Here is a 25,077-nt window from a genome sequence, read left to right as displayed (position 1 = left end):
GGGAATAAAAATAAGAACCCTCCATGTAAAAAGTATCTCTCTAAAAGTATATTTAACAATAAGTACAATTCAATAGTTCAAGTAAGAAAATCATGACAATGAATCAAAGATACTAAGGAAAATATACAGTGTCTTATTTACATGCAACTATCCTAAATTTTTTTCAACTATATAAACCCTCATTATGATCAGGGTGTGGTTTGGAGCAGTGTGCCCTCCGCTCGATGAACGCTGCCATTCTCGCCGAGGATATAGTGGCTCCCTTGGCGATCTAGAAAGAGAAAACAAGTTCCCTTAATTTTCTTTTCGAAAATAAAATTGATTATTCTCTCCTCAATCCCTCAATGAAATATTGATAGAATCTTTCTTAACCTCCGGAAACTCCTCTCAAAGACATCAACCAGGAACCCAACCCGAAAAACAAAAATAATCAATCGGCAGAATTACCTTGAACCAGGGAGAGTTGAGGCAGACCTCAGCGCTGCCTCTCTCGTCACCCCTGAGGATCAAAAGTCTTCCAAGAAGATCTTTAGCGTCATTGGAGATGAACTCAAAGTACTCATCGGGAAAGCAGTAATCACATTTAAGTATATTCGCTGTTGTCTCTTCAACGGAATCATCTAAAAACGGTGACAGCCCACTGAGCAGAACATAAATAAATACCCCAGCAGCCCAGACATCCGTGTACCATCCAGTTGGTCTGCCGAGTACTAATTCCGGTGCAGCAAATTCAAGATCAACTGGTGGAACAACTTCGTCGACGGGTGCCCTAACAGCTTCACCGAGATCAATGAGTTTGACAACGCCAGTGTCCTGATCAACCATAACATTTTCAGGTTTAACATCCAAATGACATTTTGATCGTTGATGAAGCCAATCAAGTGCTGACAACAGTTGTTGAGCGAATTTACAAGCCATTGCCTCCGTGTAATCAGTCTTTTTGCTCAAGTAAGTGAATAATGTTGGACCCCTCACCAACTCAAGGACAATTGTATCGACACCAGGTTGAGGAGCATTCTCAAATAATGCAAATGCACGAATTATGTTGGCATGATGAGTTGACGCCAAGAGATCGTATTCAGCACGTGTCAGGGCCCTTGACTGTTTGTGCCTGAGCGTTTGCTTCAGAGCTACCTCTTGACCCGTACCACGATCCCTGGCTCGTCTCACAAGGGCGTAACGACCTTTTCCCAGTTCATCAAGCTCCAAGTATCGACCTATAAATTGCTCCGCCTCCCAGCTCATATTCTCGTCGAGAGGAAGAGTGACGACTGGCGAGGGACATGTACCCGTGGAATTTCTTCCCGTTTTGTCTAGGACGCGAAACGAATAGGATGCACCTGCCAGCAGGTCTAGGAGAACTGGGGGGCTCTTTACGTCGTCCAAAATTGGAATCCAGGTGGTGGAGGGAAGCGTTCGGTACTCGATTGTTCCTACTTCTATGTCACGTTTCTCCCAGTCTATCTGGATCTTTGTGGTGCCTATTACACGAGCCCAGGTTGCACTTGCTGAGCCTCCTGAAGAAGGCGGATGTGGAGTATTAATATATTTGGTACAAATTAAAAATCCTAATAATCAATAAATTTACCTGTAACACAAAGAGTGATTTTGGCTGAGGCAGATCCGCTCTCCGAGCTAATCGTGCACTCGTAAACCCCAGCATCCTCGACCCGACACCTGGAGATCTCCAAATAAATCAGTCCAGCGCCCTGTCGCGCCTGATGCCTCTCATCCGCACCAGTGTTGATTGCCTCGTCCCTTCCCTCCCGTCTCCATACAACGGTGGCACTCTCAGCATTGGCGACTTCAAAGGACAGTCTTGCGATATCCCCTACAGAGACGCGAACCGGTGACGAGACACTCTGCACAAGAATCCTGGGTGGTTCCGCCTTTCTGTCGTTGGCCCTCGCAGGACTGGTTATCTGCTTATCAGCATCTGGCTTCCTCGGTCGAAACGACCATGCCCGACTGATCGATGAGTTGGGGATGAGACTCGCGGGGATCCAGAGCTCCTCTTTGGCGTCCAGAGGTGACACAACCAGCCCTGGACCGTCCAAATGAGACACTACAAGCTCGTCTCCAGCGTGAAGCTTCCCCCAATCAGCTGCCAGACGGACGCGAGCCCCAGGTGCAACCTGACATCGATTCTCCTCGTTAATAACCCCATTTTTTAATTTTTAAGTCTATTTTTAAGCGCTAGAGAGGATGACATGCTCACCCAGATGCACCTCTGAACAGTCACCGCCACCAAGCCGTCAATTTTCACGGAAATTGCAAGGATTTTATCTGATTTACCTCCTTTGATTCTAATCTAGACGAAAACTGTGATATCACTTTATTATTTCACTAGTTCTATTGTTGATGTAAGGTCCGCGTGTTTTGCTTTCCTCTGTCTTTGTACTTGAAAGGGGTTTTATCGGTTGTTTTTATCAAGAGCCCCCCGGTATCACGCGACGTCGATTCCTCTCGTTAGTAATTCCATTTAACAATGTATTAAGTGTATTTTCAAAGAGTTAAACGAGGATGACAGAGCCATGCTCACCCAGATGCACCTTCCAATAGTCACCACCACCAAGCCATTATATTCACAGAAATTACAACCATTTTATCTGATTTATCTCTCTTTATTGGGTCTAATCTAGATGAAATCTGTGATATCACTTATTTACTTCACTAGTCCTATTGCTTTTGAAATATCCACTTGTTTCGTTTTTTTAAAATCTGTCTTTGTACTTGAAAGGGGTTTTATTGATTGTCTTTATGCAGAGTCATTTAAACTTGCTCAGCAGGTTTTTTATTTTTTAGTAAGAGCAGTATGTAGTCGCAGTTACAGAAGGCAATGCAATAGAGAGCAGATAGTGACAGACATCAAGAGGAGGAAGAAGCAGAAGAGTCCCGAGGCTGGAAATGAATAATTAGTACAAGTGTTCACTAATTGTTGTTCACAATCCCGTGAAAAATATTAAGGGCATGCATTTTGCTTCATTTGCAACTGAAAGTTTGTACATTATTTATTTATCCAATTTTATCTCACCGGAATGGAACTGGTACGAACTGGAGATCTTGCACGCAGAGTATTTCTGAAGCCCTCGAGGAAATTGAGTTTCGATTTTGTTGGTGATGGGGTACGCGATGAATCAGAATCTAGACCAGTTCCTGTTTGGGAACGCTGCACAAGGTGTCCTTTCTTGTGGCTCTTGTCCTTGGTTCGTGGCACTGTCAGAGTGGGTGTCACTGGTGCTGATCCACGTTTTGATGACTCTGGTGTTGGTGAACGGCTGAATGAAGGAAATTATTATGAAAATGTATTCATAAATCGAGAGATTTGAGCATGAAATAAATTGACAGGACAAAACGCCATTTTTTGGCAAAAACTCTATTGAAAATTTCGATGAAAAAGTGAATGCAAAACTAATCTATGAAAAGAATTTTGTAACTGATATGGAAAAGTAAATACATTGTTTTTTTTTTTCATTGAAAAAAAGTCCATCAATTAATCTCTTGACCTCTAAATATCTCAATTAATTTTTTTCACACTCATTCACACAAAAAACACATTAAATAAAAAATGGCAACACCAACTGAGGAAATAATCACTAATTAATGGATATAATTGGATACCTGGTGAAATCCTTAAACATCGATACATCTGGCAAGTGGCATAGGGTTAACAATCGGTGGATAATTAATCAATTAATTCAATGAAGGGTAATCGATGATTATAGAGCTAGCTTGGTGGCAAGGTGAGCGGTTAGTTACGGAATCCATAGGGTGCCCAATGAAAGTGTTAATAAACAGAGGAGTTAGTTAATAGGAATTACAGGTCATTCAAAGTGCTGTTACAGAAAAATAGTTATTCATCAATTAATCATTTATTCTAAACAATGTTCTTCCTTCATCTCTCATTTCTTCGTTTTTACGTTCATTTTTGGTTATCATATAATTTGATTTTCCTTTTTTTTTCAGTTCGTGTCATCCCTCAAGTATTAATACTTATTTATTTACATACACTGTTGCCTCATTCATCTCAGTGCGGTGAGTTACAAACGTTATTAAAATTACTATAAATATTTTATCGTACATTTTTCACTGTTATCTCTGGTTATTCTCCTCATTGAAATTTTATTGATACCCACACGTCCTTCGTCATGAAAATAATTGTTAAATCAAGCTTTACCCATCTCCCCCCTCCCCCCGCCCATCAAGACCAGTTTAGGTAATTGTATTCTGCTGATCATTTTTAAAATCATTTTTTTATCTCTTATCTAATGTATTAGACATTGCACATTGGACATTTGGAACGGATTAGCAAATATTATAGGCTCCGGGAGCATCAGCAAGTCGAATAAATATTATGAGTGAGTGAGTTTTGAATTACAAGAACAAGTTAAAGATTTTAATTATTTTTCGTAGTTGTTTTTTTTTCTCATTTTTCTCTTCTTCTCATCATTAAAGGCTTTAAAAAGGCGTGAAAAGTAAGTTATTTGAGTTGTAGGTGGTTAATCGGGACGAGGAAAGATATCTACGACTGCCCAACTACCATTTTTTGCTTTACGTATCTTCATATAAAATATACAAAAATATTATTGGAACGAATATTCACAGGTTGTTCAAGTGACTGGTGGGAGTGTCTTGTGTTTGTGTGAATAGTGTAAGTGTTGGTTCTTACTTCGTGTTTGTTAATCATTAAATGCCAGAAAGGGGGTAATCTTTAACTTTTTTTTTGGTTTTTGTTTTGTTTCTTGGAAATCTTACAGTGGATCTTTGGTAAGTTCCTTTTGATAGGCGATTGGCGACTGTATTGCCTTGAGAAAGTCCCGTTGAGTCTGGAGTATTGCTGTTATTGTATCAAACCACTGCTGTCTACGTGGTGTATTTTCATCGACTAGCGGTGGTACTAGGCAGATAAATCCAAGACCTGGTTTACGGGGGTCCGTTGAGCGAATTACAAATTTTTCGGGATCATCTGGGGAGTCTTCGAGACTCATTTTATTCACCTGTTATCGATTACAAATGTTGATGAGTATTTTCGAGAGCCTTCGAAATTTATTTGTTCATCAGTTATTAATAAAAATAAGTAGTGGAATCTGTTTTCCTCACCTGAATATGAGCTTTATATAAATAGGCAGGACTCGTAAACTGGGTTTTCTTTCCAACAGCCTCGCTAAAGATAATATTCTGCTCGAAGAGAAAAACTTGCCACTCACGTCCTCGAGCGGGTGGTCCTGATAGTTCCGAAACTATAAGTGGGCCATGAAGTAAAAGTTTTCCCTGCGCTGTTATTTTCCCCTGCGAAGCAAATAATTCCCCGAATAAAAACGATTGTACAATTCAATCAGGAAAAAGCCCTCGATGACTTGAAATTCAATTATCAGAGATATAATAGAAAAAAATACAAACGTCAAAGCCCTGCAGTCTTCCCACATCCATCATGTCGTTAGCTGCTTTGGGAATGATCCTCATGACGTAAACAGCCGCCCTGAAGCCCTCAATCTCCGACAATCTCTGTGTTTTCTCAGTCAATTCCAGTGCTTGCACCAACAGCAACTGATATTTCGTTATCCTCTGGACTGGTTTTATCAGCAGATCAGAGAGCTGCAGTCTGTGGCCAAGTTTTTGTCTCAATTCCTCGAAATACGTGTCGTTGTACTCGGACACAATGTACTCGGACACCGGTTTGTTCTGGCAATAAACCACATACATATGTAGCTTTCTCTCGTATCTCTTGAACAGGGGTCCAAGCTCCTCGGGACTATCGAGACATCGTTCCAGGGCTTTCAGAAAAAAATCTCTATGCCACTCGTAGATCGCTTCAATGTTACCGAACACCATTTTGTCTTTACCTGGGGGATACAATGTGGTGGGTTACACAGGGAACACATTAATTCCACAGGAATTTTAGGCGGAATAATTTTTTCTCTCAATTCTCAAGCAAACCCCCAATTATGGAACGTGAATTGCGAAAAAACCTTTGAGCTCGATCTACCCTTCGATTTTTCGATTCTAAAACAATTCAAATTCTCACAAATCTCGTGCTAATCCATTTTATTCCTCTTGAGCAATTTCAAGGAGAAATCCCTACGATAAAAAATCCTGCCCCACCCCCCTAGAAGGGATAATCGAATTTGACTAATGATCTCTTCACCACTATTGACCTAAATCGTAATCCCGTATTCCCAAATCACCATGACCCAGCAACTCTGCCAGTCTTACCTCCACGAAGATCCTCAGGAAGTGGAATATCACTATCGGAATCCCGCATGAGTGCCATGTACCCATCAACAATGGTCTTCAAATCATTCACATAATCCCTTTCAGTGTCAACCAATTCCGTGATAACAAAGTGTCTCTTCGCGAGTGCAGCGGCCTCAGGATCAGTTGAGCCCTCATCGACGAGTCCAGGAGCCCCCGAGAATCCTCCGTCCTCAGTTGAGCCAGGACGTACAGCTCTACCCATCAAGTTGTGTCTCTCAAGATTGCCCGTATGTTGCTCCATACTCTCCTTCACAATTTGCTCAATCTCTGCCAAATCCGCTGCTGTTGCACCATCGAGACTCTTAATGGATCTCTCAGACGTTATTTTGCCGGGCAATTCGTCCTGTATCGTTGAGCCTGATGGACCGTTACCCGTTGCCACAAGAATTGGCTCGGGTATTGGTTTCATCGGTGGTGGTAACTCAAAATCATCATCACCGTCTTCACCACCATTCTGCTCTAGATATTTCTCTGTTGCCTCACTGTCCTCGCACTCTACCTCCTCCTCCTCACCCTCCTCACCCTCGGATACGGTTCTACCTGATTTATCGCCTGTCGGTAGCTTAAATCGCTTGTCAGAGCCTGTCTTCTTCAGGGGTGGACGATCGGATGACGAGGGCTTCTCTACTTTACCCTGACTGAGCTTGCGCAGCGGTGTTGGTAACCATTTTCGTCTTTATTTGTAATAATGATTCATTGTTAATTGTCTTTGTCTATATATATGCCTGTGGGGGTCACGGCTAAATTTACAGGAAATTTCTATGATTGCTATGCAAGAATGAATTAACTTCCCTGTTTAGTGATCATCAAATGACTTCGATTTATCATAAAAACATGAATATTCGAGTTCTCAATTTCGTCTAAAAATGCTCGATGTATGAAATGATTTACCTAGGCCAAGATCGCTGATATTTTGATAGAATGCAACTTACCCACTGAAGCCACGCCTCTTGTTTCCGGGTGAATTAGTACTGGTTGATCCATTAGCTTCGCCCCCGGTATCTGAGGATAATTAATCATTAACTAATTTGTTGAAGTGAATAACGACGGTATTTATTGCCACCCCGAATTATGAGACATTTAAACACCTATATTTTTCACGACTAATTTGTAATATTTAACAAAATTCGGTGCATTTAATCCGTCTAGACACGTGTGATGCATTCACGGAAGTATTAATAGGAGCCAATGACCGTGTGCCGTTTATTCTCCTCTGGGATACGTTGTTGGTTTGAGTTTAGTAATATTTTAGCATTTGTGGTTACAACAATTTTCGAAATAAACTTTTTCAATTCGTCATTTTCACCGACTTTTGTTTCCAATTGTCACTCCGATGGCGATGAATTTTATTGAATGAGTCGTGGAAACAAATCTCGATTATTGCTTTGTCTTTCGATTCCTCACTGGCTATTAGAGAGGCCAAAATAGTACATTTTTGGCTCTCTATTCGCTCATTTATTTGGTGCGACTCCAACTACTGTCGTTTTTTTTTTAACTTATAGTTTATCGTCACGTTTGTGCGACAACAGTTAAAGGCCGTGGCTAAGTCACTTCGCCCCTATCAAACCGGAGGATTTCTCGTGGATGCACACGTCTGACGTCATATCTATATGCACGACCCTCTCGACATGCCTTTTTAACTTATTTTTAGATTAGATTCCAATGATTTTGAAGTGTTAAACAATATCGCATTTTTCACGCTGATGAGACACAAGAGTTAATCATCAGATTATTTTTTGACCGCGCTCTCATTCCTTACCACTTCCTCTCGAAGCAATTTCACGAATTTCAAGTGTGTAATCTTTTTACGGATATCGTGCTTACTTTGAACCGAAAAAAAAATTCAATGGAAAATTTTTTCTCATTATTTTTTGTTAAAGAGAGTAAACAAAATCGATATTAACGAGCCTCGTGCACACGTGGCTCCCTATTGTTACGTTTTTATGCGTGGAAATAAATGAAAAAAAATTGTTCTCATTTTTTCTTCTATTTCTACTCGAAATTAATTAAAAAAAAAACAATTACTAATATTTTCATTGGATACTGATTTTTCCACGAAATTCTAATAGTTGGTAAATGGAACACAATATTTTTTTGCGCTGATGACTAGCTAGAGTTAATAAATTCATAAATTCTATAGGAGAGGTGAAATTTAAATAAATTTCCAATGTGTCTTTGTGAAAATTGCATTAATTCTGCTATGAAAGAAGAAAAAAAAAATGTGTCTCGTAATTTTTACTAACGAGAGAGAAAAATCGATAATAACGAGTACCTGTCACACGTGGCTACATCGTAGTTGTCACGTATTTGTACTCGGAATTAATGAAAGGAATATATATCCCCCGGGAAAGGACAGTGGAATGGCCTGTGGAGACTGATAGAAATCGATTGAAACCCCCGATATTCATAAAATAATAAAAAAAAAACACATTCAACCGTATCGTACTTTATAGTGTCAAAATTGCGTTAAAAACAGTCTATCGATATATACCGACGATAGAATGATGATCTGCGTACTTGGATTCGTACCAGAACACACAAACCAATTTTGTATCCCTCAATGCATATGGATACGACACCGTATCTCGACGATATTATCGTCAAAGGCATCATTATTCTCACGTTTTTAATATTTTCGTCTCCACTCCCAGCGGAAAGAGATAAGAACACGTCATTCAGTCTAAATAAAATGTGTACATACACTAGATGAAGAATTGCGTGATTTATACTAGCGTGTATTATTCATATTATCATATTTTTCGTTGGCATTTTCACTCTACGAGTCTCTCGTGCGTGACCACAATATTCCCTCGGTCAGCATTTCCATTGTTCCCCTCACCCACTGAGACCAATAATTTTTATTAATAATTAAGGCCCATCCACTTTTCCGCGCAAAGTAATTGTTCGAGTGAATAGATTCCCTGTTTTCATTGAAATTTACCCCGTTAAACGATGTTTTCAATGTCAGTTGACGTTGTAACGTTACATTCCACCTCTTAAGGAGGTGCCAAGGTGTCTTCCATATACGGTCTCATTCGATTAAGTTGTCGCCAGGCGTTAGCTATCAAACTTCCCCAGTTAAATGCGATTTAATGCGCCATGTGAATAACAAATATTGAGGATAATAACATAATTCTACGAAATTTTCCACGAGATCTCCACGGATAAATGGAAAACCCAATATTATCACGATGAATTATCGTTTGTCAACTTTGTTGGGGGTGTTGTTGGGGAAACACAGGTCTGAATACCACGAAAATTAGTGCGATTCCATGTGACACGTGTGAAACAAAACTTCGAGAAAAAACTGGATTTTTGTAAATGATGCGATTCTCCACGGGATCTCCGGAAATAAATGGAGAATCCAATATTGTCACAAGCCATCATCTTCTGCCCACCTTTCCGCGTTATTCCCAGCAAAGGGAGTGACCTGGTCCTCACGACGGTCATTAAACGTCTCTTGTCAGTCATCCTCATGGCAGATATCGATTTTCTAAAGCAATGACAATTAACGCGAACTATTCAAAGAGCGTTTGAGCGCACTAGGTGCGCTCCAACGAGACTGACAAGCCCGATGTTTTCCTGCCGCGATTGCCGGTTGAGACTCGGTGGTGGTGGACGTCACCTTATCTCCACACTGTCTCAAAGGATGGAGTAAAAAATTAATCGCGAGAATGTGGCTCTCCGATGGTGTTATTAACCGATGTACATTAAAAAAGGGGGAGAAATTTAAGAAAACAGAGTATTCATGACAGATCTTCATGATCATCATGACAAACACGATGTTTCCCTGTCTCAAACGATAATTAAGGCTCGAAGAAAGGAGCAAAAAATAAGCCGCGGTAATGGGTTTCTCTTAACTTTCAACTATTATGAGAATTGACTCAACATTTGGAGGAAGAAACGCGATAAAATTTTCCCCAAAAATCAATTATCTGCCAACCTCTCTGTACGATTCGTGCTATCGGGAGAGATCTAGTCCTCACAACACTTATTAGCGTTCTCTTTTCGGTCATCCTCATACCACAAATTACGATTCCTCAAAAGAAAAATAAATACGCGATTCGACATGCATTTGGACGCTCTCGTCCAAGACTGACAAACACGCTATTTCCCTTCCTCAAGCAACAGTCGACACTCAATGTTATTGAGCATCATCTCATCCCCACACTGTCTCAAACTAAGGAATAAAAAATAAAGCACGAAAATGTGTCTCTCCCGGATAGTGTGAATTAACCAAGTCGTTTGGAATCTTTCCCAACTTCCTAACATCAAGAAAATAGGAAATTCACGAATAGATAAGTACCCGTACATTGCGATAGGCAAAGGTTTTTCATCTAGTTTTCTCTCTTCAACTCCTCTTTGGTACGATCTTCTCAAGTGAAGTGAAGCAGAGAGAAACAGCGCGGCCCGGAGTCTGCGAACTGGTCAAGGACACCCGCTGGTGCGTATTGATCGAGTGCGGACTTACGGCCTCATGTATACCACTGTACATAAAATAATACCGCGTATGTACTATTTACAGTAAATACATAATCAACGTGATTATGATTGTCTCGGTCAATTCAATCTAGTTGATGTTTCTCAAGGTAACTTGCTGCCGTTTTTTACCGTTATTTTTCGATTCATCTCGGTGTCGTTAAAATTTAATGCTCCACTTGCTCCTATCCATTGTCTCAAAACGGATGCAAACAGGGACTTTAACTGTTCTCATTCGTGTCGATAGGAAAATGGCACGAGACAATTGTTCAATATACTTGTCGTCAAGTTTTGTGAGTGAATAAATTCACAAGAGACGAATTATATTCGTATTGAGAAAAACCTCTTTCAATGCCAATCAGATCAAATGAGGATAAAGAGATCTGTTGTATCAAATGGAATGGTAAATTTTCCTGGCTTCTCAACGATGCACTTGTGATTCATAGTTTCCTCCCACCTTCTCTACATTACGAGAATTCTTTTCACGTATAAACACTCATTCTTTGCATTCATTCGCGGGGAATAACATTCAACGTACCCGCATCCTCATTTGTGAGTGACTGTTGAGCAATTGGAATGGTTGTTTGCGATGGTGGCTTCCTGGACGGCGATGTTTTGCACGATGTTGTAGGCGGCTGTTTCAGGGCACTGGTTGGCACTAGGCCCTCAGCTGGGGGATCTGACTGGCCGGGCCCTTGGGCCAGACGAACGAGAGTCCAATCGCCTGGGGTTGTGCTGTTTGCACTACTGGAACTGCCATTCTCCAGGACCTCCACTTGTTGTCCTTTCGTCACTGTTAGCTCACGTGTCCCAGGGGTTGCTGAGTGATCAGCCACTACCCAGGTCATCTCCACTACTCCAGTCTGAACAGATTTATCAAGATTTTAGTAATGAAGTAATTACAAAAATTTGGGGGATTTTTGCAATTTTTCAATTTAAAAAATACCAAACTATTGAAATATCCAACATAGTTACGGTATTCTCGATTGGAACAATTCTATGGATTATTGATGACCTTTGAAATGATTCTAAAACTCCTGGGGAGTCTGGAAGAAATTTATAATGCAAAAAAAAATTAATCTCTAATTGAAGAAGAATAATGAGAAAAAATCGAGCTTATTCAGTTGGCCAGCATTATGAAGATGGAAATGCTTCCTTTCTCCCTGAATGAAAATTAAAATCCTTGTGACCCAGATAACCATTATCTATTATCCGCCTTAAAAAAGACCATTAAGAATTACGTCTGAATTTTTGCTCCTAAAATTTAATTTTAAAAAGCATTAAATGATGGAAAATAATCACAACGTCGTAACGATTTTCCTCTCAGATAATGCAATTCCAAGTTGGAGTTGTTGCAGTTTTTTTAACGAAATAAAAACCGCGTGCAACACACCTCCCTATCTCGTCACGTAGTGGCGCATCGGTTTTAGTCCTTCGAATCTTACGCTTACGATCATTCCAGGTATTTCAATAATTCTTATTCATTCTGCTTCGTACTAGAGGAGGAGATTCTGAATGAGATTCCTGGATTTCCATAATTTCACCTCTGGTTTCCCCAGCGAAAAATGACGTACAACTTTAATATTAAATAGACCAAGATTCAGGGAAAGTCGCTGTATTCCGAGAGTAGAGAAGTAGATCATGTGAACCAATCGCTTGTTGAATAATCGATGGATCGATATAAATGGGTTCAATGTGAAAATACCCCCGTTCTTTTGAATTTTCGGACCGTCGGAGCGACTAATCTATTACTCCTGCTTCGCTTGACTCGGATATTGCCGAAAAAATGTAGAAAATACTTGGACACCACTGGAAAAAAAATTAATACCGATAAAAAAAAAAGTCACAATCAACCCTCTTCAAACGATCTCGTCACCCGTCAGTATTTCAACTACTTTTTACTCACTTTGGCTCAATGAAATTGAGGTGAGATGTCTACTATAATAATGAAGGCGATACGTTCAAGGACGGAAGCAGAACGGAAGCCTGATGACAGATAAATTAATTTGATATCGTGGGTTGTAGATTTATTTTCAAACAGAAAAAAAGACTATAAGGGAATTGCCAGCACGTGTGTAACATTTTTTTCCCGCATCCTATCACTAGCTGATTACGTAAATATCAGAAAATCAAGTTTCAAATGGAAAATTAACAGGGATAATATTCAATTATCATGATTTCATAATTGCCCTACAGCAATTAGTCAATATTAATTGAGTGGCGATTTAATTGACTCAGCACACGATAGCAGTGTCACTGGCCACCCCCTCTCCCTCACTACCACAATTATTTTTCTCCCTGAAGTTCTATTAATCCACATGACACTAGAGAGGATACAGGAAAACGAAAAGAGTTTGTCAATATTCACTACATTATTCTCTCTTCCTCATTCCTTGGAATTGAATTTGTCATGACGTTTATCGCTGTTACACATGGGAGAACAAATCGCCTGTGGTCGAGGGAGTAATGCCCACAATATGGAGTGGTTTGGACTATAACTACCCTTCACTCCTTTATTTCATCCATTTTGCGAGAAAAACTAATGGACTCTCATGACTTCAGTGACCGAAATTTTACAATAATTATCCCATTCCCCTGAGTTTATAGGTGATAATTCAATTATTCTCACCCCACGATTTGAAATTGAATTTGCCACGACTTTCATCGCTACAACCCACGGGGGGCCCATGGCCTGCGGTGGCGAGGGTAATATTTCCAAAACTCCCAGTTCCCATACGAATGGATCAAAATTCTCCAATGAAAAAAAAAAAAAAAAAAAAACTTCCGAACAACCAATCACCAAAGCTCCCGAAAATAGCTGTGACATCAAATATCGCCCTCGGAGGTGGCAGACTCGTGATAAAAATGATAGATACAATATCAATGATTCTTATCACCAATGTGTCACAGTACAAATGTATCGACACTCGGCATCCAACGACTAAATCGATCATTCGCATTTGCGCAAATCTCCTTTTCCCTTTTGGCACATTCCTCTCATCTAGAAATAAGAAGAGAAAAGATGACAGCCTGGGTGAATCCTCCACCGAGTGATGATCACTCGGTGTCTCCAGAGCCCTTCAAAAGTCCTCTCCTCGTAAAAAAAACTCCCTCATTAACAACGATCAATTCCCGACGATTAAACAATTGAACATTTTTCTCTACCTGTGCTAGAGAGGGTTGTCGACGCAACTGACGCGCCTGGAAAGAGCCCGGGGTATCGATGGTGTGTTGACGCGCCAGTGCAGGATGCGGAGGTGCAACCGAGCCTTGACGAAACCACGGTAGTGATATCTTGCGTCTTGCCTTTTGAGCTATTGTTGCCGGTTTCCCGGCTGGTGACGTCATTGTTGCAGACCCACTGATGGTCAACACAATTGATAATCCACACTGGGATATAAACTTTAACGCAAGACGGAAACAATCACTGTTATCCAAGGTATATAAAGCGTGTTATCCTTGCTCTTGACACGTTGATTCACGCGAGATGAGGTAAGACGAGGGGCTTGGAGGTCGTGACCGACAGCAAGGCGGTGGCTCCTCGGTGATGATTTAACGTCAAAACGACAGCCATGATTCCCACCCCCCGAATATTCCCTCCCCCCTCCCTTGCTTTGAAAATCCACCCTCTTTCACCCACCAACGACGGACCCAGAACCCCCCTGCGATGTGAAATAATAAAAAAAGGACAGGAGGAATCGAAGAATCTTGATGTCTTATAACGAAAAAAAAAATATATCGTCCGTTGATGGTAAACGGAGTCCGGCCGACCCGAGAGTCGCGTCCGTACTGATTGGAACGTTCCTGGATGAAATCGTATATAGAGTACCGAAACGCCCGACACTCGGGAGAGCTTTCCAACAGTTCGAGTGCGCCGGTTGGAGGGTTGTAGGGATGTCTCATCCAGGCGATGAGGTGGGAAAAAGATGGAATAACCTTATTCCTCACTCTTTCATCTGTCCTCTCGGTTTTCCTTGCTTCGGGAGATGTTATCCATCTCTATTCATCCAGCCTCCCATGCCCACCCAACTTGAAAACGGTTTTTCCAGCTGTGGAGGGGGTGAAGCAACGGTGGTGGTGGGACAGTGCTTTGCGCATTTACACATGCGCGTAAATGACATTTTCCATTACTTCTGCTGAGACAATCGCGGCGGGATAATTTTTCTACCCCATTTTTTTTTTCGCTGATTGAGGCAATCGATTTGGATGAATTTTGAGGATAGTCGTGGAGAAATTTGGGAGATTGAGGGGAATAACGAGGGCTCGAGTGTTTGTATAAAATACGAGAGAGCAAGGACTTCTGGTAATACGAGTGATTTTGTTGACGAGTGGGAATTGAGATTTTCCTTGACATTTAACGGAGTGCCGAGAGCTTTTGCATCATATTGGAGATCTGTGGAGATGATTCTAGACTTTTTTAGTTGGAATTCCATTTTTTCTTCACTTCATTTCAACTGGGTGAATTTAAAAAATGTTATCGAACTCCTGCGATGAAAAATTGCGAGGAAAAAAAATGGAAAAAAAAATTATACGTGAATTTCACTGACCTTGTCTGAGTCTGTTGTGTTGGTAGAACCAAAAGAGGCCAGCGAATTTCTATCGAGATTCTCAACACTGTCATCCAATGAAGCACACTCCTCGAGATCCCTGCTAGATCTCTGACTCGAGCTTTTCTTCGCCGGGCTCTTTGGCATACTGAGACTGAAGTACGTCTCTTGTATGACTTCCCTCAGCCTCTTAACCCACAGTTGTTTAGCCTCGAGTGAGTTTGCCCTGAGAACAATTCTGGTGTCACTGGTGGGTGCACGTCCAGTCCAAACGGCAAATTTACACTCGTCTCCCTCAATGTGCTCAGTAACACCAACTTCAGAGGTCATCAAACGGCTCTTGTAGAGATACTTAGCTGCCTTGCCAGCTGAATCCTTGACTTCCTTACTGAAGAGAAGATAAAGCTCGAAGAGAAAAACATGGCGATCCTTGCCCTTGCGTATGAGTAACTTGGGATCCCAGACGGTGAATGAATCCTGAAGTACAACATCACCGAGTGTATCAAGACGCACATCGCAGCCCTCGAGTAGACTAAGGTGTAAGGCATCATTAGCTTTTTTAGGCACATTCAGCATAACCTCAAGGCCATCCTTGATTTCTCCCTGTCCCTCCTGGCAATGTGTCTGCAGATCTTTGAGCAATAACTGATACTTTGTTATTCTCTGTACTGGCTTTATGAGATAAGCAGCTATAGGATGCTCGACCCTGTGTTTTTTCTGCAAATCCTCGAACCATGGACTACCATGATCAATCAATAACTGCTGGCTCTCTGGTTTATTTTTACAATAAGTAACGTACATATCGAATTTAGCTGCCCACGTTACGAAACAGTGGCCAACATCCTCGGGCATTGTCTCATATTTCTCTAATTCACGTAAAAATGTGTCACTGTGAAACTGATATATCTCCTCCATATTGCTGAATATTATTGTTTCCTTATTTTGCAATCCCAATGGCACTTTACCCTTGCCATTTCTCGTTTCCTCGAGAAAATACCGTATACAAGTCTCAAGATCCTTAACATAAGTTCTCTCAGTCTGGAGTAATTCCGCCATTATAAACTCCTTACGTCTTGCTGATCGTCTCTTCTCCTCGTTCAGTTCCTTCAAGTCCTTTCCCTTGATCTTGTCCTCAAGCAGTGGATCAGAATTTCGGTCAATGGACATTTCCTTCTGTCCCTCATCCGACTGTATACCCAAATCATCCTCAATCTGGCTCTTGTAACAATCCATTCGCATGCTGAATGCTTTGTACCTCTGATCAACTTCTCCCACAGACTGTTTAATCTCAGTAGCATGAGCATGCCCCTTTTCCATGAGATTATCAGCAAGTTGTATCAGTAATTTGACCCTCTCGCGCATCTCCTTGGCAGCTCCCTTGAATTCATTGTGCTCTTTCAACAACTGTTCATTTTCAATTCTATTTTTTCCCACATTAGTGTGAGTTGCTAAATAAGATTCACCAGTTTCATGAATCCATTCAAGTGCCTGCTTAGCACTGCGCTCATACAAAACATACTGATGACACTGATCCAATCTTTTTTTTCTCTGTGTCCAGTACTCAAGTACTTTGTTCTCCTTGCTCAATAATTCTTCGAGAATACTTTTAACTTTATTCTCTGAGCCAGCTGTACCAGGCTGATAGCTGTAAAATTGTAAACTACGATTAGTGTACTTGAGGAATGTCTCAGCCGTACGACGAACAAGTGTGCAGGCCTTCAAAAATGCCTCCTTCTGCTCCTGGTGTTTGCCAACGAGTGTTGGTACTTGTACACCCTTATCACCACCTGAACACCAATCCTCGTCTCTCCTGTATTCACGCTCCAGACTGTCAAGGACAGATCTCACCTGTTCAGCTGTTTTATAAAAATTAATACTAGCTGTTACAAGTTTGTGTCTCTCTTCGGCGCACGTCACCAACTGCTGCCATCGTTTTGTCACATCCTCGGCAACATCCCTTATGCTCTTTGGATCGTAATGATTGGCACTGACCAGTGCATCAGCTCTGTGCTTCACCTGTACAGCTGATGTGTGGGTCTTCTCGATGGCGACCTGAAATTGTTCGTGCTCCAAACGCAATTGCTCGGCATCAGGCAAATTTTCAGGGACTCGGAGGGACGCCAGTAGCATGGCTTCACCATTTCTTATCCAATTAGCAACGTGTTGAGCGTCGTTTTGGAGTTGAACGAGTTGAGCTGCCTGTTCCAATCGAATTCGTCGAATTTCAGCGAGATCCTCAGCGTCCATTTCTCGCTCGTTTAGAAACTCGAGGAGTACTTGAACACGAGCACTCGCTGTGTGCTGACCATCGGCCATTATGCAGACACCAGCTTGCTCCAGAACTTGAGCTAATTCCTGGCCCTGCTGGAGTACCTGATAGGCAATATTCTGCATATGAGCAACACCATCGTTGTGAACACGCAGCAATTGCTCGGGGGAGCCTTCCCTGGGTGGTGCCCGCAGCTCCTGCGCCCACATTTCAAGCTGGCCACTCGTCTCCAGTGCATCCCTCTCAAATATTCTCAGACGAAGGCACAATTCCAGTCGCAATTTACGAGTTGCCCAGAGCTCCTCAAGCTCGTGACGAACCACTGCCAGTCTGTCGAGTGCTGCCTCCACTGCACTGACAGAGCCCGTAGTATCGCCCTCGGGGCAGTCCTCTCTCAGCTCCTCCAACAGGACTTCTCCCTCTTTAATGGTCTCGGAGCAACCCTTCAGACATCTGCCTCGGTGCTGTGCACATTTGTCCAGAAGACCCTCAGCTGTTTCCAGATTCTCGGCAACTTCGTCCTGCTGGAGCTCTTGGCGTAACTCGTCTACCCAGGAGCTGAGATTCTTCTCGTGATCGTAGAACGCAACTGCGAGGTCCAGTTTACAGCGACGTTGCTCGACACGAGCTTTGAAGCTCTCCACATGGGCTTGGAGCTCACGAGCCACTGCGTATATCTCGTCCGGGGCACATTCGCCAGTTTGAGCCAGTTCTTGAGCTGCTGTTAAGAGCTTTTCGGCATTTGTGTAGGTGTTCTGAAAAAAAATGGATTTCAATAATGTGAGATGATTAAGTAAAATGTAATTAATTAGAAAAAATATCCCTGGAAAATCAGGAGAATCGATCTATGTCTCGAAGACATTGATACAATTATGAAAAGACAGTGTGAACTATTCACGTGATAATTGGATTACAATTCAACAGCGGAGAAGCAAAACAGGATAAGTTCACTTGAGTTGAAGCAGACTTCCTAATCAATATATTCGAAACCAACGGAAACATACGTGAATATGTATTAAGTACATCTGTATCATCTTCACAGAAAGGTTTCAATGCTTGAGATATTAATTCACTCAGCGGAATTGACTCATTTCCCTGTTATCGACCACTCATCCCGGATTATAACTGTTCTAAGATTTATTACCTGAGCAACATTCTCGAAATGCTCATGACTCTTCTGGTAGACCCTTGCCTTCTGCAGATTTCTCCCCACTCCCGTATTTTTTCGAATAAAAACTTCGCCGTGATTTGTCAGCCAATCCAGCACTTGCTTCACGTCCTCTTGGAACAATCTGCACGTGTAATTAATTCATAATTGTCACAAGGCGTACAATAAGAGGACAAGACGTGTCGGGAGACATATAAATGACTGATGAGACACAAAAGGCATTACGAATAATTAAAAGCCATACCTCAAAGCCAACCGCTGGTGCAATTTAACTTTTCGGTTGAGCCAGCGGGCCTCGAGAGCCCTGTGATGCCCTAAAATCTGATGTATGACAGCAAGCACGTGTGACGCACCCTCGCTGTAATCCGCTGCTGGATTTCCACTCATACCACCCCGATTATCCATTGTGTGCCCATCCTGCTGATTCTGGCCGAATAGGCACACAATTCAAATCAATATCATTTTTGATTATTCAAAAGAAAGAAAATTAGAGACGAGAGACAGGTATTTACATATAGTAGAGATATTTCCAATAATTTTAATGAAATCTACGAACAAATTTTACAAGCAGAGGACAATGACGAGCATTTTTTTCCCCAAAAAAAATTTGCACTCTAATTCTACAGGAATAATTGAATAAACAAAGGGACAAATGAAAATATCCCTATTACTCATAGGAATATTTTTCGTAATTGTGTGGAAAAGCTTATTGAAATAAAATATCGATTTTCAGTGTCTAGTTAATTTAACACAATTTGTTGGCCAAGTTTCACTTCAGATTTTACTCATAAAAATGGACAAAGTTCAGGAAATATCCCTGTAGGGTTGATTGTCTACCATGCATTAACCGCGGGAGATAATCCGAAAAATTTGAATAATCAACATTCGTTTGCCGGATTATTGATTAGAATACCATGCAGCGTGCAAATACGACTGTATAAAAAAAAGAAAAATATGTACAATACAAATGAGGATAGACGTATGGACATACGTGTTTTCGGTTGGAGTGGTCAATCCCCTGTGGTTGATTACAAACTTGGACAAGATGATCCAGTTGATAAAGAAGCTTCTTACTGGTACTGTGTACCTAAACATCGATACAAGCGAAAAAAGCGTACACGTGAGAATTACAACACCTTCACCCAATTAATTATGAACGAACAATATACAAAATGTTATATGTAACAACGTCACGGTGAAAAATAATAACTGAGATGAATTAATGAATCCTGTAAAATAAATCGATGTTAATGTCTTCGAAAGTACCAAGACACCCAAGCCAGTAGTACCTGCTAGAAATAATAGTGAATTTTTATAATGAAATTAGTGTTCGTACATAATCGAGTGTCTCTTCACTGCCACTGGTGACACTTGTGCTGTGACAGACCTGCAGCATCTTTCCCAATCCACTCAATAATGCTTGATACGCGTTGTAAACCTGCCAAATATTTCGTCACTGAGCTCTGTCTGACAGATCAATAGATCGGATATCACCTCCAAATATTACAGGCTTTGAAATTTAACGAGTCATTTTATCGCGAATAAATATCACCTGAACAAGTTATCACACCAATATTTATCGACGTTTTATGGTCCATCAAATTTCAAATCGTGAATTCATGAGATTTTTTATTTTTCATGTCATTGGTGACCAATTGTTCGCATTTGAGACTTCTTTAAAAGTCAATTCGGGCTTTAAAAAATGCTCCTGATGTCTCTCAATCCCGAGAATGTGCAACAAAAAATCCCACTGTATTATTCAGAGGTGAACAAACCAACAGGCCCTCTCTCCCCCCGCGCCCTTCCCCAAAAAATCCCCAAAGCTCACCTCAGTGTACATTTGACACATAGCCTCGTACAGCGTGTGATGTTGCCTGATATGTTGCTCGAGCATTTGAATATCATTGGGCAGATTTGTTGACTCACAGGCCTGGCTCCACCCATGAACACTGTCAACATACTGTTCGGCCTTGTGATGAAACTGAACACTGAGCTTGAGAACGCTAGTTCTCTCCCTCAAAGCAGCATCAAACTCCAACCAAGCGCGTTCAAGCCGGCTAGCAACAACCCTGATGTGTCCAGCAGCATAATGCTCCCTAAGCTGTTCAGCCATTGCCCCAATAGTCTGAATATTCTTAGCATAAACACTCCTGGAAGTTGTGTCAAAATGTTTGTGCTGCTCCTGCAGTTCCTCAGCGAGTTGATAGGACCTGCCAATCTCCACGTAATTACCCAGAAAGCCCTGACGACTGTGATAAATCCAGTCAAACATCTTCTCGCAGTCCTGCTCGAAGAGTCTGAGTTGAAAGCACTGATCCAATTTTTCCCTCTTTATGTGCCAGTGCTGTAGGAGCTTTTGCTGCATTGCATCCAGCAGATCAATTCGACTTATCACCAACTGTGCAAGACACCTGCCATCAGGATCACTCCCCCCAGAGGCACCAGACTCAATGCTGCCCCCCTCAGCAGAGCCCAAACCCAATGTATTGCTGTAACGCTGAAGGAGTCTCTGGCCCTCGGACCTCATTCCCTCCACTGGCACTTCCATTATCTTCTTTCTAATCTTGTTGTGAAGTTCAAGGCCATGCCGGGCACCCGCCACGTCATCAGCAAAATCATTTCTACCAAGGTCTTCCTGCAGTTCCTCGAGACGATCCAAAAGCTCAGTCGCTTGCCATGTGAAATGCTCAACTGCACATCTCGTTTTAATCCATTTACCGTGATCGTACTGCAACGATCCGTCGAGATCCACTGTTAGCTGGGATGGATCGATTACCTTTGACAGGGCCTCCAGGCTTATTGTATTTATCTGAAATGCATCAGGGAGACATCGATGATGATTAAAATCCACTCAACCGCGCTGGCTATTTTCTGCTTTAAAACTTGTCAGGGAATGTATCGGAAAAAAATAACATCTAAGCTTTGGAGTATTTTCACTCCAGACGATGGTATAGCATTAAAATCAGCGGTATTTTTTAGCCTTCTATTCTTCGAGGTATAGGCACATTGTTGGACGCAATTGTGTAGAATGGGATACTTGTGCCAAAGTAGGACAGTGTCGACTTGCGCCAAGTCCTATCTTCTATTCACTGATACACAAACACAGAGTCACGTATCTGCATTCAAGCTGGGCTATCCCCTATTGATTGTTCCCATTTAGAAAAAAAAGGGGCAAAAGTATTGGGGGAGAGAACAACTACAAACAACTCACCTCGAAGTTACATTTTTTCGGTATAGACAGGGATATTCTCTGCTTCTGCCAGAAATTCTCCGGTTTTATGATGAACGCAACGTAGATCGAGCGATGAAAGTGCTCCTGAAGAACCTTCAATATCTGATGAACTGAGTCACACGTGGCACCACGCATATCAATAATCACAGTGAAACGTAGACTTCTTGTCTCGTCATTCGGTACTGCCAGTAGATATTGCAGTAGTTTACAGTAGTCCTCGGATTTGGCTCTCTCTCGTCTAGCTGTCGTTGGAAATATTAGAACAGGTCCACCACGACGATCACGGCCACCAGGTAGTATGGCAAGACGCTCCTCCAGCAGTGGCTGGAGCTCCTTAGCTCCAGTTCCATCCATTTTAAACTAGTACTTAATAATCAAACTATCTGGAAAAATAGAAATTTCGATTCGCCCAGTGAATCGGTGATTTCATATTTCCGATGTATTTTGCAATAGCTGTCGGTGCATTGTCGGGATATCGCGTGCCCTCATCTTGCAAATCAATCTCTGACCGTGAAAAGAGGGAGAAGAGGGAAAAAAAAGGAGTAGCTGAGATATATAACGTCGAGGCCACGCTTTACTGGCTCTCACACACACACGTCAAATTAAAGTAGACAAAAGTGGTGTGTTGGGTGGAAAAAAAAGGAATTTCTTTTTTTCCCTCGACTTCTGGGAAGTGTCTGAAGGACAACTGATAGCTCGATTGTCAAAATTGCCCCTCCCCTCCGCGATATCCTGCACTGGCGATAGCCCCAACGGGCCATATACACCAGACTCTTGCCATTTACTTTGGTTGGGGTATACATAATATACTGAGTCGATGTTAACTGCGTGGGACTAGTAATCAAACCGGCTTACCTGCGTTACTGCCACGATTGAGACACCAATAATCTCATGTTTCACGGTTAATGAGGCTGAGAGTACTTGTATAACACTGTTGCAATGAACACCGTACATATTGTTTGGCTCATTCGACGAGGGCTAAAGCCAGTCGTGTAACGCGAGAGTATTTTCTTCTGCCATCTTTTCTCCTATGCGGGCTCAATGGTACTGTTAACACTACAATGTACTTAGCAAGTGGGGGTTTTCCATCTGGAAAACCTCATTAATGTAGATGATTGTGTATCGTTAGTACATCATTGTACATGCATTAATTTTGTTTGGAGCTCCGTGGACAATTAGTCATCATCATTTTAATGTAGCGCATGATGTTGGCCGGACAAAATGAAAAATCAACTTTTTTAATTGAACTGTCGCTAATTTTGTAGAAAATCGTTTGTAGATCACGAATATGAAGGTTTGTTCCTTTGTAGATACCCTAATCATCGAATGCAATCAAATAAAAATTGTGATTACTCCCCCACTCCAGTTTATTATCGACGGTGGCGCTCCTCATCGCTGGGGTTTGTACTAACATTGGTGTGAGCCTCTGCTTTAGTCTATATGTTTTGCCTAAAATAGTGGACATGTACCTCGGGATGACGGGCGGCGCTGTGTACCGGGAAAAGGTCGGGTGATTGCTTTTCGTAAAATTAATAAATTCTGTTGTTGGTAGGTTTGTACTGATCATTAAATGTGTCGTTAGTTTCACATTTATTTTTAAATAAATAATGGGAGTAGTGACCTCTGTGTGCGACGGGCGGAACCCTCATGTGCAGGATAATGTCAGTAGCGACTTCTATGTGCCACATGCAGAATGCAGACACTTGTAGATACCCTGTGAACATGGGGGTTCCGCCTGCGGTACACAGAGGTCACTACCAATATTGTATTTTAAATTTTTTATTTAAAAAGAAAGGAGAACCCAACGAAATATTTTTCGGTCTGTGCAAACGGGTTAAAATCTACTGCAAATATACACCAATGAAACTGTGCGAGTCATTGAATGACAATAAATTCTTAAACCAGGATATTTTTTACGTTTATTTAATCAATCGTTTTATAAAAAATTGCAAAAGGTCGCCAGATGTTGGCAATAAAATAATTTTTTTTTATTCTCCCAGTAAATTCTGTAGTTGATGAGCGAAATTGTGTCCCGTCATTTTTAGTAAATATTTCTCTCTGTCCCATCAGAAAAAATGATCCTGTACCAGGTCATTCTTCCATTCCGTTGGCGTACACCTTCGCTTGGAAGGAATCCCGAATTTCCACTTGAGCAGCCCTATTAATATTTTCAAAAAAATGAAAAAAAAAATCGTCTTTCCTCCCGTCCACTCTAATCCTCAGTGTTTAGAGTAGAATCTTGCCAAAGCCAGAGATACTAATGACACTTGTGGCAGTGTTGGTGCGTAAGGAGCCCACCGGAGACGTGAAGAATTTTTCACTGGCACGGTATACTAATCCCGTGTACGTGATGTACGGAATCCAGGCGGATTAGCCGAGGATAAATGCGTAAATACTGCATGTGGACCTCACACGATAAACGGAAATACTCCTTCAAAATTTTAGGAGACTTCAGCTCCTGAATCCGGTCGGAAAATCCAGTGGTTTAAGGGAATGACATACATTATTACAAAATCCCGCCTGAAACTTTCAGTCGAAACTGGTCATTTACGACAAACTTGTCTGTCCCCGAAAATTTCATTAGAAATTACCCAATCGTTTGGAGGATTTAATTAATTTTTTTCAATGTACCACATAAGTTTGTAATATTCAATTATATCAAAAGTAATTAGCGATTGTATTGTTCTCCAGAAAAAAATGAATTCTCGAAGAATATAAACGAACAAATATGAAATGGAAATAACAGTTTTACCAAAGTTTAAGTCTGATGAGTTTTTGATGTAGCTGTCAATCATTCAACCCCAGAGTATGTACATGTGATCTCTGGCACCAGAAAGAACGGGAAAATTTTCACTCTTCTTCAGCATATTTTGAAAACCCTGCTTAATGGCCCTGAACGGAGGAAATTGACGTGCGGCCATTAAGGGGAGGCTGTTGTAAATGACGCTCTCTAAGCGACAGATTTTTTCTTCTTCGATGAGAGGAGCATTTCAAATTCCAGGGTATTTCAATCTCGAAAGCTATTACACTCCATTTAATTACAAAAATAGGGTGGAACGTTTTGATTCACGAGTGGGATTCGATGGAATTGGAACATTGTAGTGGCATTCAGATAAGAGGAAAAAAT

The 25,077-nt window shown here is 41.5% G+C and overlaps 2 protein-coding genes across 8 annotated transcripts in view; one reads left to right on the top strand and one right to left on the bottom strand.

Annotated features, from left to right (window-relative positions):
- Window positions 1-25,077, top strand: part of LOC135167395 (43 kDa receptor-associated protein of the synapse homolog) — a 124,342-nt gene that overhangs the window by 27,640 nt on the left and 71,625 nt on the right. The window contains exon 2 of one of the 2 annotated variants that reach the window (XM_064130551.1): window positions 3,967-4,035. The exons of the other annotated variant lie outside the window; for it this stretch is intronic. The gene's annotated coding sequence lies outside the window, so the exon portion shown is untranslated. The remainder of the gene's footprint in view (window positions 1-3,966; window positions 4,036-25,077) is intronic. 2 annotated transcript variants of the gene reach the window in all.
- On the bottom strand, window positions 27-23,004 carry LOC135167387 (triple functional domain protein). 6 transcript variants are annotated; one of them, XM_064130521.1, is made up of 18 exons: window positions 22,806-23,004; window positions 21,930-22,333; window positions 20,547-21,527; window positions 20,055-20,156; window positions 19,710-19,805; window positions 18,963-19,144; window positions 18,695-18,842; window positions 15,282-18,305; window positions 11,273-11,597; window positions 7,188-7,257; window positions 6,214-6,929; window positions 5,401-5,843; window positions 5,101-5,289; window positions 4,756-4,997; window positions 3,035-3,278; window positions 1,589-2,135; window positions 448-1,517; window positions 27-271 (listed from the first exon to the last, which is right to left on the bottom strand). In XM_064130521.1, exons 2-18 carry the CDS (start codon window positions 22,302-22,304, stop codon window positions 164-166), a joined length of 8,862 nt encoding a protein of 2,953 aa, XP_063986591.1. In that variant the 5' UTR covers window positions 22,305-22,333; window positions 22,806-23,004; the 3' UTR covers window positions 27-163. The 6 variants fall into 6 exon arrangements, with proteins under 6 accessions (XP_063986591.1, XP_063986592.1, XP_063986593.1 ...); XM_064130522.1 differs by lacking the exon at window positions 19,710-19,805; XM_064130523.1 differs by lacking the exon at window positions 20,055-20,156.

This window comes from Diachasmimorpha longicaudata, chromosome 11 (assembly GCF_034640455.1).
Source record: "Diachasmimorpha longicaudata isolate KC_UGA_2023 chromosome 11, iyDiaLong2, whole genome shotgun sequence".
NCBI lineage: Eukaryota > Metazoa > Arthropoda > Insecta > Hymenoptera > Braconidae > Diachasmimorpha > Diachasmimorpha longicaudata.
The sequence above is the reverse complement of the archived record's forward strand: the minus strand, read 5'-3'. Positions and strand labels throughout refer to the sequence as shown.